The sequence below is a fragment of the Podarcis muralis genome, chromosome 1 (genome assembly GCF_964188315.1).
Source record: "Podarcis muralis chromosome 1, rPodMur119.hap1.1, whole genome shotgun sequence".
In the NCBI taxonomy this organism is placed as follows: domain Eukaryota; kingdom Metazoa; phylum Chordata; class Lepidosauria; order Squamata; family Lacertidae; genus Podarcis; species Podarcis muralis.
This window is the reverse complement of record NC_135655.1, coordinates 92,018,632-92,031,654: the sequence shown is the minus strand read 5'-3', so window position 1 is coordinate 92,031,654 and position 13,023 is coordinate 92,018,632. Positions and strand designations below refer to the sequence as shown.

The following is a 13,023-nucleotide window of genomic DNA, read 5'->3' as shown; positions in this document are numbered from 1 at the left end:
CTCAAGAAGAAGAAGAAAACTACCCCTTACCTTTTCTGCATCTTGCTCAAAAAGTCGAAGTTGAAAACACTGGTCTAGTTTCAGTTTCCGGACATGCCACATCTGATGCAAGTGTTGCCGAGTTGAATGCAGCTTGTCCAAAAGGCTGGTGATCTTTGGCACAAGACTTTGGAAATCTGCACTGCCAGGAATGCAGTTCCTACCAGAAAAACCATCACTGCAACGTATGCATTGTAATAACCTCTGGCCCTCACGATCCAATTCTTCTACTGGAGCTTTAATTACTTTCTTCTTGAGCTGCGTGTGTTCATCTATTAGTCTTCTTGAGCCCTCCACATCCACTGGAAATTCCTTCCTAGCCAACATTTCCTGAAGGTCCTCTAGCCTGGATAACAAATGGATGGCACTGTTGAAAAACTCTTCCAATGAAACTCTCAACTCTATCCATTCATCATGATTGTAATCCAAGGATCCTTCAAATTCCTCTGTTAGTTGGGAGGGATCCACCAGTTTTGCTAGGCCTTCAACAGAGACCATGCTTGTCTAAGGGCATAAAAAAAAAAAAGAAATGTGTTATCAGTGAAAGAATGAGAAATGTTGCAATACTGGGATCTAAACATTATAATTATCTAGCTATTTGTCATGGGAAGGTAGGTCGTAGGAGGGAAAGAACATTGACAGCCAGGACGGGTAAGAATTTCCCCCACCATCCACAACTCAGAGATGTCATGGCAGCATTTAGAGAATAACAACTGTAATAACACAACTGTAATTCCATTAATTCCCCACAGACTTCTTGCACAAACATTTTGCAGTGCTTCCTGTGACAGTTCTATACAGCAAGTGTCTCTTACTTTCCATTTTACTGTTTGAGATCTTGAGGTATGTCTGGTTGAGGTAATCTACTGTTCAGTGTCGTTGCTGAGTATAAAGCATCAAGTACTCATGTGCAAAGTCCATGAATATTTCATTTGTGGGTGGTAACATTCAGCTAATGCATCAAACTCTGCACAACATGATACTGGTTTATACAAAGATGAGCTTGCTGCAATTTTAGTTGAACTGCAGACATTCTTGTGGAAGCATGCATTCAGGACACAAGATGTGATTTTGCTGAAGGAAGCCCACTGAGCTGGAATCTGAAGCCAGATTTCTCATATCCAACATCAATGTTCCAGCCAATGGCACCACACATCGGGTTTTTATGAAAAGGATACTGAGTTAATGGGCTTTTTTTAACTTATACATTTCACTGGGGGCAGGGAGCCTTTTAAAGAGCACCGGGTCTACATTTACTTCATAATCACTGCACAAACTTTAAGAACTTGTGCTTTCGTTTGATTCTACTTTCAGCAGCAAACCTTTCTTGAATCACTGGTTCTTTTTAATCTAAAGTGATCATTAGAAAGTTCTTTTTTTGGAAGGTGGGGAATAATGTTTCCACAACATATCCCTTCAAACTAAAGAGTGTATTTTGTATCACTGTAAATACAACTCTTCCCCATTGCCTTTAGCTATTCTGGCTTGAATGTTCTCCTAAGTGGATATATGATATCACACCGGATTCTGCTATTTGAATTATACAGCCATTATATAGGTTTCAGGCGTGTGACTGGAAGCAGGTGTTCTACCCTGCCAAAATACACATCTCACTGCTCCTTATTTTCTTTCAGATTATTCCAACTGGCTTTTCCCACAGGCAGATCACACAGGCTTCCATATGGCTGCTATTTTTCAACCCTTTTTAAATATGATTAAGCCAAATTAATGTAAAAATTAAATGCCACTGAGGTATTTACAGAAGAACTTGCCATGGATAAAAAGAACTACCTATGAGTCATAATGAAAAAAAAGTTAAACTATTACTTTATATAAAACTTACAATGTGCTTTCCAAGCTTTATCTTCTTCGTTTTATCAACAATCCTGGTATGTACTTATTATTCCCATTTAACAGATAAGTTAGGCCATGAGATAAGAATTTGTTGCATATGGCCACCCAGTAAGTTTATGGCTAAAGAAGTGTTCGCACTGAAGTTTGCCATACTTTAGGTCTAGCATGATGCCCTGGGAGAAACTGACTATCATTCAATAAACAGTACCACTGTAATTTATGTGGTCTTTGTTGGTTAAGGACACAAATGAGTTTGTGGCAGTAAAAATTAACTTGGAATAAAAAAACAGGAAATCCTGGAATAGATGGTCATTTACATTATTAGTTTTGGAAATGAAGGTAAGGGCCTGGCCATGTATCCTAGAACACTGTTTGATGACTTTCCAGTTCTTTTGCAATGATTCTTGGACAGTGTGCAAATAGTTATCCCTACCCAAAATGCTACATTTAAAATAACTATACCTCACCATTCCTTCTAAACTCACTAAACAGTCATACCTCAGGTTACAGATGCTTCAGGTTGTGCACCGCACAGAACCCGGAAGTACTGGAACAGGTTACTTCCGTGTTTCGGCGCTTGCACATGCACAGAAGCACTACATCACACTTTTCGCATGCGCAGAAGCGGCTAATCGCAACCCATGGGTGCACAGACGCAGCGCTGCAGGTTGTGAATGCTGTGGGTTGTGAACGTGCCTCCCGCACAGATCATGTTTGCAACCCGAGCGCCCACTGTACTGCACTTTAGCTCTAGTTTTTTTAAAAATCCCCACAATTTAAAAATATTGTCTTTTGAAATTCCCATTTGTACAGTTTATTTCTCCCTGCTATCCACCAAAGCATACAGAATTGTGACATGTGCTTGTTAAGTCTTCAACCAACAAAAGTTCCAGAACTGGCAACCTGAGGCACATCTGGCAAGAACTCAGTCTGAGCACCATCGTTCTGATACAACTGGCACTGATGCTACTAAGCTTTCAGCAGCAGGTCCTGGTTATTTTTCCAGGTTTTTGGTGAAATTTCATGTCAGTATTGGATTATTCTGCATTGTAATTTGGTTGCAGTTTGACCTGTCTTTTTCTCCTGCTGTTTTATGTACATGTATTTCTTTTTTAATTATTAGTAGGCATTGAATGACAATTTATAAAGAAGAACAGAGGCGGTTTTTTTAATCACCTAGCTCTTGCTACAGAAGTTAAAGCACTGCAGGGAGGCTACTTATGAAGACCAGAACAGAATGTGCCACTTTGGGAGCCTTACTGTAGGCCTCTGATTCCAATGCAATGAGAACATGGAATATATCAAAGCAAACTGTGCAGTTGGGGCATTTCCAAGAATTAGACTAGGTGATTCACTTCACATCACTACTTTAGAAAATAACAATTTCATCTCCCAACGCTGATCGCAGATATTGCACTTTGTTAGAATTTTCAGGTCTGCACCACTGACCTTTACTGACATCCATTGCCAAATAAGGAGAAGATGTATTAGAGCAATTGGAAATAATACAATATATCTGTATAAGGTCATATTGTAGGATGCTTAAACTGATGTATATTATAATTTGATGCTTTTTAAAAGGTTGAAATCTTTAAAAGGAGGTAGGCTCTCTTGCCCCAAGAGGAGTCTCCCCTGCACCCACACCAATTCCAGCTTATAAATATGGTGACTTTCACTCGGACAAGAAAAGTTCAAACTTGATTGACAAACTAGTTGATAACTCTTAAGAATAAGATGTGATAGCTATAAATTTTAAACATTTCTTCTGTGCAGTGCAATACTAATTTTATATACATATATTTTTTTTGGCAGCAGTCAATGGTGCTCTTAGGGCTGGGCTTTGGGCAGAGGTCTAGGGGCCCTATAACCCCTAACCTAAGGTGTGGGCAAAAAACACTTTGGCTCGCCACTCACTCACCAGCTCTGGATTGAGCCTATGCTGAATGCCTGGGCTGCTATCAGTGTCTCAGCAAAACTGTGCCTCTTTGATTTTAAAGTACAAGCAAAGAAGGAAAATGCACTTTAAAATCCAAGCCATGTAGCACTAAGGGGCAGCTTTGGGGAGAGACCATGATAAAAAAACAACACCCCAAAAAACCATAAGATGAGCACGGCTGTATCAAACAAAAGTCTCATCTAGCCCAACATTCTATTCTCACAGTGATCTTCAGGAAGCCAACAACAAGGACCTGGGCAACCACCATCCAGACAGATAGCTGGCATTTTGAACAAGGAAATGTGAGGAATTGGGAAGTGAAATACAGTGCATGATTAAGTAGCATAGTTCCCTTTCCACATTCTCTCAGGTCCACTTTCAACCTGTTGACTAAGTGAGGAAACAGACACCCTCACACCAGAGTCATGACATATTCATTTTCCACCTTAGTATCTAAGGTGAAGAAAGGTGAAGATATTATGAGATCACCGGGGTGTGACACTTTAACATGTACATAAGATAGTGACCCTGTTCAAACATCATGGTAAACCACTAAGGTATACATTTATTGGCTGTTTGTCTCCTTTCTGCTAGGATGAAGGAGAAACATATTATGCTAAGACCAGAGATCACGGCTTCTTTCACTTCCAACAGATCACCATCTGTAGCCAAGTTTTGTTATTGGTTTAATGAGCATGGTTTCTTGAGAGTGGAATAAACTATGACGCCTAGTTTGGATGGAACCCTGAGCCAGGGTGGTGGCTTATTTTCTCCGCTGATTTAGAAGGAGGCAAACAGCTCAGAAAAGCGTGTCCATGGTAAATAATTAGCCATGGTGTACTCCACAACACAGGAACCAGGTCAATACTCCATTGTATTGTATTTACAATTATGGAGACAGTCAGATACAAATTAAGACAGTAGACCTTTAAAAATGCACCTCAAGCTTTTATGGTCTCTCATCTTGAACAGTAACCCTTTAAAGTTTTAAGGTGATGATTACATTTAGCATAAAATATGTCAATGCAGGTCAAAGATTCCCCACTTGGTTTTAAAATCCACTTCAAAAATATTCTTTCCTGTCACAATCGGCCTTTTTGGCACAAAGATGTGACAGGAGGCCTTTTTGTTTAAAGCACTCTGAAGATACATTTATTATTCAGATAGGTTCTCTCGGGAAAACTAGAGATGAATAGGAATACATTATCAAACTTCATCAGGAAGGGAGAAGGGATGTGCAAAGCAAGGTAACAGCCTATCAGCTGTCATATTTCTCTCTCTTAGATGCAACCAATCAAAATCACAGCCTGCTCATTCAATCTTTTCAGGAGAAAAGAAAAATAATTTGCAAAAGTACTCCTGAATTAATGACAAGGAGGTTTATTGGGTCATCCCTCTCGTTGACAGCAAGCTCCTGAATCTGCATTAGTCAATCAAGTGTCAGCTTTGCTCTTTTTAGCTTACGTACAACTTGTGACTGACTGTACCCACAAGGGAAAATACAAAAGTAAACCTTACTATTTTTGGGGTTGTTCAATTGTCAAAAAAGCCAACTCAGGAGCAGATTATTTGCAGGAGCAGCAACTATTGTAGCATGAACATCCTTCCCCTCTTAACTTGAGGGCATTATCTTTTTTAAAGTTAATACTGACTGTGAATTTTTCAATTAATCAATATAGACTGAATTGCCTAGATCTATGTGATCTTTACTCAAATTGAAACTCTTCAGACATTACAGAAGGCTCTCAATCTTACCTCAAAGATAAATTTGGAACTTCCAAAATTTGTCTTCTGCTTCTGCCAGAAGTTATCAGGCTTGATTATCAGGGCAACATGAATTTCTGCAGGGAAGGCCTCCTGAAGAGTCTTCAATAGGGGCTTGATCAGGTCCCACTTAGATCCCCTCATATCAATGATGACAGTAAACCCTCGTTTGCAGACATCTTCACTGTAGGGATAAAACATGGGATAAATAATGTGCCTTCAGGAGCACAGGATATATGACTCACAGAAATGTGAAGATGCAATCACACACAAGTGTCACGACACTGGGCCTGCTTCTTTTCTGATCCAGGTGTGTCAATCCAGGTGGTCCTCCTACTAAAGATCTGCACTTAGTGTTATCATATTATTTACTTGAGAATTTTTTTCCTTTCCTCGGTTGTTGCCATTATGTATGTTTCTTTGAGTGTGCAATCATTAACTTTCAAACGAACCCTGTGACATAGTTTGTTATCATTCCCAATATAAAGCATAGATTAACTGGTTTGTCCAAGATCACACAACAAATCCTTGACTCAGATAGCATTTGATCCTAATACTTTTTTCCAAAAAAGTCCATAATATATGTTGAGTCAGGCTTGGCTCTGGCCTTTGGAAGGCCCCAGAGAAGCTGCCCTAGGTAGCCCACCCAGAGCCAACCTAACTCCTCCCCCCCCCCAGATATGCCCCTGTAGCTGCCAACCTCCCTCATGTTTGCCCAAGAGCAGGCTTACCCATGGCAGCGGTATCCCACTGCAGCAACATTACAGGGTAGAAGCCAGTCACAGAGTGGGGTGGGGTGGGGCAGCTGCCAATCTCACATTTACAAGTAGGCTTTCCCAGCGGCTGCACAGTAATGGGCTGCCACCATCATCAGATTACAGTACTCTGTCCATGAGCACAAGAGGCTAAATGTGAGTGGGGCAAGGCATCAGCCCTAATGTGAATGGGCCCCAGCAGATGCCCTAGTATGGTAGATAGTGACGCCAGGCATGGTTAGAGCTGAAACACACACACCAAAAGAGCGTTTATAAAATGCAATGGTGTGTATTGGGTCCTTATTGTGGGTTCGTGTGTATGTGTGTATGCATGCGTACATGCTGTTGAATTGATGACTGAGTGTTGATAAACTTGATGCTGCAAACCAAAAATAACAATTTAAAAAGCTTCAAATGCTGCTGACGTTTACAGGGCAGTTGCTTATTACCAGTAATGTCATAGGCACTCTATTCTATTCTATTCTGATTAATTCTATAAGCTACTAGAAGCTTCTCTGTGTGAGAGTAGCAGAGGCAGAAGGGTTAATGATTGTTTGGGTTATACTTTCTGCGAAGCTGCTTTGAACTAGTTCTTTTATCTCTATTCTGCAGAGTCATGCTGACTATAAATATAGGCCAAAAGAAGCCTGGGTCTTACTTTTCTCTTTCTATCTCACTTCCTTCTGGTATGATGTTTCTGTACATAGGATGCTTTAGTGCTAAGGTTTAGTCTTATTATGAGTTAAGTTTATAAATGCTGCAACTGGATTTTGCATGAACTGAGCCAATCCTAATTGTATTGGATTTGATAACCATTATGCTACATTTGCCTTCAGCACAAGTAAAGCTCTGCTGAATGAAGTACTATTGCCTCTGGTCTATTTTTGGGAACTCTGCTGAACTCTGCAACGTTTAAGGTTTTCCTCCACACGTATGACAACGTATGACAAACTGCCCAGAAAACTTTGGTTATAGGGAGACATATAAAGTATATTATAAAGAAATAAACAAAAAGACTGTAAATATTGCCCGGAGAAAATACTTTTGAACCAGGTCACAGAAAGGCTCATATCTTACAACCCATTTTTCTCAAACAAGCATTTTAAAGTATTTTTGTGTTTACATTTTGTTATGTCAGTAAGTGTGCTCAGTAGACTGAAATAAATCCAATAATAGCTGCTTGGTTTTTGAGGATGTGGAATTAGTTAACTATGGAAAAACTCACATCAAATTTATCTTTCTACAGAACAGGCCAAACCTGATGCTTTCCCAGATAAGAAGGTGAGGGTGGGCTGGACTCATAGAAAACAAATATGTTATGCAACCTCCTGTAAAAGAGGCTGTTTAACTGTTATAATTGTCAATACTGTATCTTTGCTGTATTGTCTTCGGTGTATGATTAATTTGTTTATAAATGATATACAACTTTCTATATTTTTGAATTTTGAATTACATGTGATATCCACCAAAAGCATATGAGTACTCCCATTGTCATGGACAAGATGATGCATGTCTAAAAACTGTGTCACAACATCACAACATGAAAAATTTGGGAAGCTCTGCTATAGACTCAAGTCTAAAGCCTGCAAGGGGGCGGGACAAAAAGGAGATGTGGAGGTTGCATGAGGAGAGTCCATGGGCCTTCAGTGCCCCCACACAACTAGAACAGGGGTAACCTGTGGCCAACCAGATGTTGTTGGACACCAACTCCCATCAACCCCAGTTAGCATGTCCAAAGCTTAGGGGCTACAGGAGCTGTAGTCCACCAATGTCTGGAGGACCAAAAGTGAGCCACTACTAGAAGTTTTCCTGACATGGCAGGTTGTTACTGTGCAGTCAGCAATATGTTTTCCATTAGTGTAGCAGCTGATGCCACTGCAGCTGAAAACCTTATTTACTTACACATCCAAACAGTGACTTACAAAGTCACATCCTATGAATATGCAAAAGCACAAATTAGTAACAAGAAAGCTTGAAATCCCCTTTGCGTATCTTGTTTTTGAAGTTTTTAAGTGGGATGATAATTCACATTTAAATTTAAATGCACACACTTTGAAAAAATGTGTGGAATTTGTAGCTTCACTTCAGTTTTCCAGCTGCAGAAGAAGATACGAAGGGATCTGTGCCTTGCAGTACTTAGGATCAAAACGGAGAAGAGCCTTGGTTTAAATGAATAGCCTGAGGAACAGCCAAAGTATATTGATCAAAAGTATGGGTGGGTGGGGACAATCATTGCAGGAATGCTATTTACATATTAGAGCTACACCACTATACAGACATAGCGCTGGGATAGAATGGATTTCAGAATCAAGAGCTGAGATCCTTGATGCTCAAGCCTAGAAAAGATTGCAGCATTGATAGTGCATTATTATCATATTTTAAAAGCCTTTCATAAAGGATGGAAGTCTCATGACCTCACTTGATGCTTGGCCATTTTCTCATGATAGGTATCACATCACAGCACACATACATACTTTGAGCAACAACATACCCTGTCTTCTAAATACATGGTAATTAGCAGGAAGCTATATGGCTGGGGGCAGATTACCCACAATTAACTAATGGCATCTGACAAGTAGCTTCAGATGCTGGACACTAAAATTTGATCATAACTTTGTAGGAAAGCGGCATGCAATTATCATGATACCAGAGAGTGCAGATTTAGATGAAAGACAGGACCTGGAGGCTTTTCTAGGTGAATGTCATTAACCTAATTAAAGTATTAACAGGAGAAATAGCAGGTTCTCTGAAAGTGAGAGCCTAGCTTCAGGGGTGACATTTAGGTGGGCAAAGGGGAGCAATATTTCCACCCCTGTAGTTCAGGGGTGTAAGCAAGCTTCTCAAGCATAGGCGTAACCAGGAGTTTTTTTTGGGGGGCATGCCTTTTGTTAGGGGCAGAATCTCAGTTTGCTATGTATTTTTTTTATTTCTATTGATTGGGGAGGCAGCTGCCCCTCCCTTGGCTATGCCCATGTTCTCAAGTGCTTCTATCCCTTGTCTATACAGACTCTCAAACTGGCTCCTCCCTGTTGCAATCTGAAACAGTAGCTCTGTCTTCATGTTCTTCAAAATTTAATTAAGAATAGCCTTCAATACATTGATCAGCTACTAAATAATTAGGAAGACCTTGGTCAATCTAGAGACACAAATGCTTTGTTACATGATCAGACTATACAGTAGTATGTAGATAACACACACACACACACACACACACACACACAAATGTTCAGTCAATAATGCCAATCCAGTAAAGTGAAACTGTGCTTGTTTGTTTATATGATAAACTAGTTCAATACAAGTAAAAGTCATGAACAAACAAACTATAAATGCAAACTTCAATGAGATATATTTGTCAAAGCTTTGGAATTATGCATATTGTACATGTTACACGTGCCTTGGATTTTTGTCATTAAAAGCAAACTGAAGATTAATTAACCTGGAACTGTTAAATTGTACTCCTACTGAGCACAGTAGCTTGCTTTGATTTCAAATGACTGAGGGTGCTGTTTTAATCTGTTTAGCTTATTAACATACAAGTCATTTACCACTTATTCACTTTCCATAGTAATTGTTGTCTGGCAATTGTCTCTCATTGGACAGACTCTCAGCAGTGTTTAAGATGAGAGAACAAAGCAGGATGGGAAAACTCTTACCTTTCATAACAGGAGCATTTTTTTAAGGTTGAAGTAGAAAAAATCAAGGATAAATTCTAAAGATCATGCATGAGAAACCTATGGCCTGCAGATGTTATTGGACTCCAACTCCCCTCAGATAACATAGCCAATGTTCAGGGATGATGGGAATTGTATTTCAACAAGAACGTGCCACGTGCTTTCCTGCTACAGATCAATATTAGTATTTATGAATACTTAATCTGAGTCAGAGTTCATCCTATGGCACTCTTACCTCTACCCCACTACTACCAACAGGCAGCCCCTCATGCATACAGAATGAAGGAGCAGAGCTTCCAAAGAATGGGGTTTAGTCCTCATATGCCTTCTGTTTTCATAGATTAACCTCAGCATCCCTTATGAAAGCTGCATACTTATAGGAGTGCATCTTATGCCCCAGCCTGACCTCCTCCTTTTCCTGTATTTTCTGGTTCATTTTTCCTTGATTGGCTTGGCTTGTAAGAGCATGACTGTCAGTTACTGAGTATGGAAACCTTGGGATATACAAATACAGTAAGCCTGCAACTTATGCACATTTAACTTGTGTGCATTTAGCTTTATGCACTTAGCAATTAGGGGGGGGGGAAATAAGGTTGCAGAAAGGGGGTGGGCTTCCAGTAAAAACAACTTTAGCAATCCCACCCACCTTTTTGCTCCCAATGTGTTTTTCACTATAGGTGACTTTGGCTTTAGGCATGATCCCAGGGAACATCAACCCTGCATAACTTTCAGGCTTACTGTATATAAACATGATAAGAATGGAATCGGATTAGTAAGGGGTGACAGGTGAAATGTACACCTTCAGAATCAGAGTATATGCATGAACAGATCTTTATGAGCAATGATCACAAGGCAGAAAGTAGCAAATAAGCTGGATCCACACCGGCAGCATTTAAAAGCCTACACTTGAGCACTAAGAGTTTGACAGATGTAAAAGGAGGGATCAAGGGAGGGGGAAGAGAGGGGGCAGCAATGGGTGTGGAATTAGACCTGATAATATCCAGTTTAAGTTTGGTTCCATGGACTGCTTTGTGTTTTCCATCACTTGAATATTTTGGGTGATCTCAGTGGCAGCAGTCCACAGGCACTAACAGGCTAAATTAGCATTTGTATGAATGATGGTAATGATGTTTTCCTTCTGGAAGACTGACACAGTAATCCTATGAAAGGTAATACTGTACTCAGGGAGGAACACACAAGCAAAAGGAGGTTAAGAGAGGAGACCAAATTCCACTGTTAATTACAGTCCATGGGCCAGAGTACACATTTAGGACTATATACTCCCTTCATCCAGACCATCATTCAACTTGCACTTGGGGGAGGCTTGCATAAAAAACAAGGATAATAACTCACTCTTCTGTAATAATCAAAGCTTCTTGTTCTCATTATCTGTTCATACTACATTGCTATGTTCATAATTACTCACTTCAAATAAATGCTCAGCTTCAGGACCACCAACATTTTTGTCTTTTGGTTTTACTTCAGTCTAAGATTTTGTTTCTTTCTGTGTGTATCTTTTCCTTTTGTTGTTTTTCTCCGCACTTTCTTCTCCAAGCAACAACTGGTCTAACGTTTTAAGTTTCACCTATATCACCATTCCTTCAGCAAATGTCAAGGAAAACCAGCAGAGTTGTGCTCCCCCCACCAGCTCTCTCCCATAAATGTCATCAACAAGGGTGACCAAGGCTGTTTCAGTGCCAGAACCAGGCCTGAAACCAGACTGGAATGGATCCAAGTAATCAGCTTCCTTCAAGCATGCCTGTAGATGGACCACCACCACCACCTTAATATTTGCCCCTGGGTGATAGTTGTTTAACGCTTCTGGGTCCAGGGAAGTCTTCCAGGAGGTACACCACCACCTCCTTTGAGGCAAATGGTACTTTCCCCCTTTCCAATGAAGCACTGATCGCTCTGAGACTCACCCAGTCAACCCTCTATGGCTAGTTTGAAGAAGCCAAGATGGACAAGGGTCAAGAAGGCAGGTGACTGGCCACGCTTATTCAAGCAGCTTGTCTACATCCTCAATAAACACACAAGACATAACCATCTTGTACATCCTCAGGCTGCAATAATCTAAACTGATCCAGTATAGGTAGAATAAACAGCACTCTAGACAGTCACCACAACATGCTATCAATCACATTGACAGTTCCTTCCCCCTGTCTGTGTCAGTCAATGACAGGGAGGAAGGGCATGGAAACTCACAGCATATGACATCATCTCATGTGGTTATCATTTCTAAATGTTATGAGGCACGGAGTGGGGACATCTCACACTAGAAATGACATTTTCAGCCATTCTTTGCTGCCAGTGCTACACGAATTCCAACTTTTAGACACATTTCTCTCTCTCTCTCTCTCTCTCTCTCTCTCTCTCTCTCTCTCTCTCTCTCTCTCCCTCTCTGTTTTAATATTATCTCAAATGGAACCCATTTAAAAATTGTCCTAAGAAATGTCAGATCACACAAAACATTTTTTTTCATTAAAAAAAAAAAGAACCAGTAAGAACAGTGTGTACATCTGATTAACAGGTACATTGGGCAAAGACAAAAAAGGAAATACAATGTAGGAGATGAAGGAAAAGCACTTCATCCAGTATCCAATTGCCATCATGTCCAAGTATTAGTATTATGTTAACCTGGATGCCCATCTCACTCATTTTACATCCTGTCAACATTTAGCAGAAACATTTGCCCATTTAAAGCAATGCAATTTGGCCCTTGTAAACACAACTTCTGCTGCTGTCTGCATTAAAAGTGTAGGTAAAATCAAAAAAGGCTACTTAAGTACAGTCAATTTCAATTTAACATCTGAAAATCCATAATTCAGCTATATCTTTAAAAAATATTTTTTTAAAAATATATTGTTAATGTGTGCTAATGCTATTAGCTATCCATTTTCACTAGCAAGAAGTAGCTTGCTCCAATATCAAACATGTTTTGAAACATTCTATTTCAATTAATTTTTCAGATATTTGGTAATAGTGATACGTATCTTTCATCCCG

The 13,023-nt window shown here is 39.9% G+C and overlaps 1 protein-coding gene across 6 annotated transcripts in view; it reads right to left on the bottom strand.

Annotated features, from left to right (window-relative positions):
* Nucleotides 1-13,023, bottom strand: part of KALRN (kalirin RhoGEF kinase) — a 427,958-nt gene that overhangs the window by 177,089 nt on the left and 237,846 nt on the right. For all 6 annotated transcript variants that reach the window (XM_077935013.1, XM_077935010.1, XM_077935009.1 and 3 more), the window contains 2 exons: nucleotides 5,585-5,777; nucleotides 31-543 (listed from right to left, as the gene is read on the bottom strand). In XM_077935013.1, coding sequence (XP_077791139.1) covers nucleotides 31-543; nucleotides 5,585-5,777 — 706 coding nt within the window. The remainder of the gene's footprint in view (nucleotides 1-30; nucleotides 544-5,584; nucleotides 5,778-13,023) is intronic.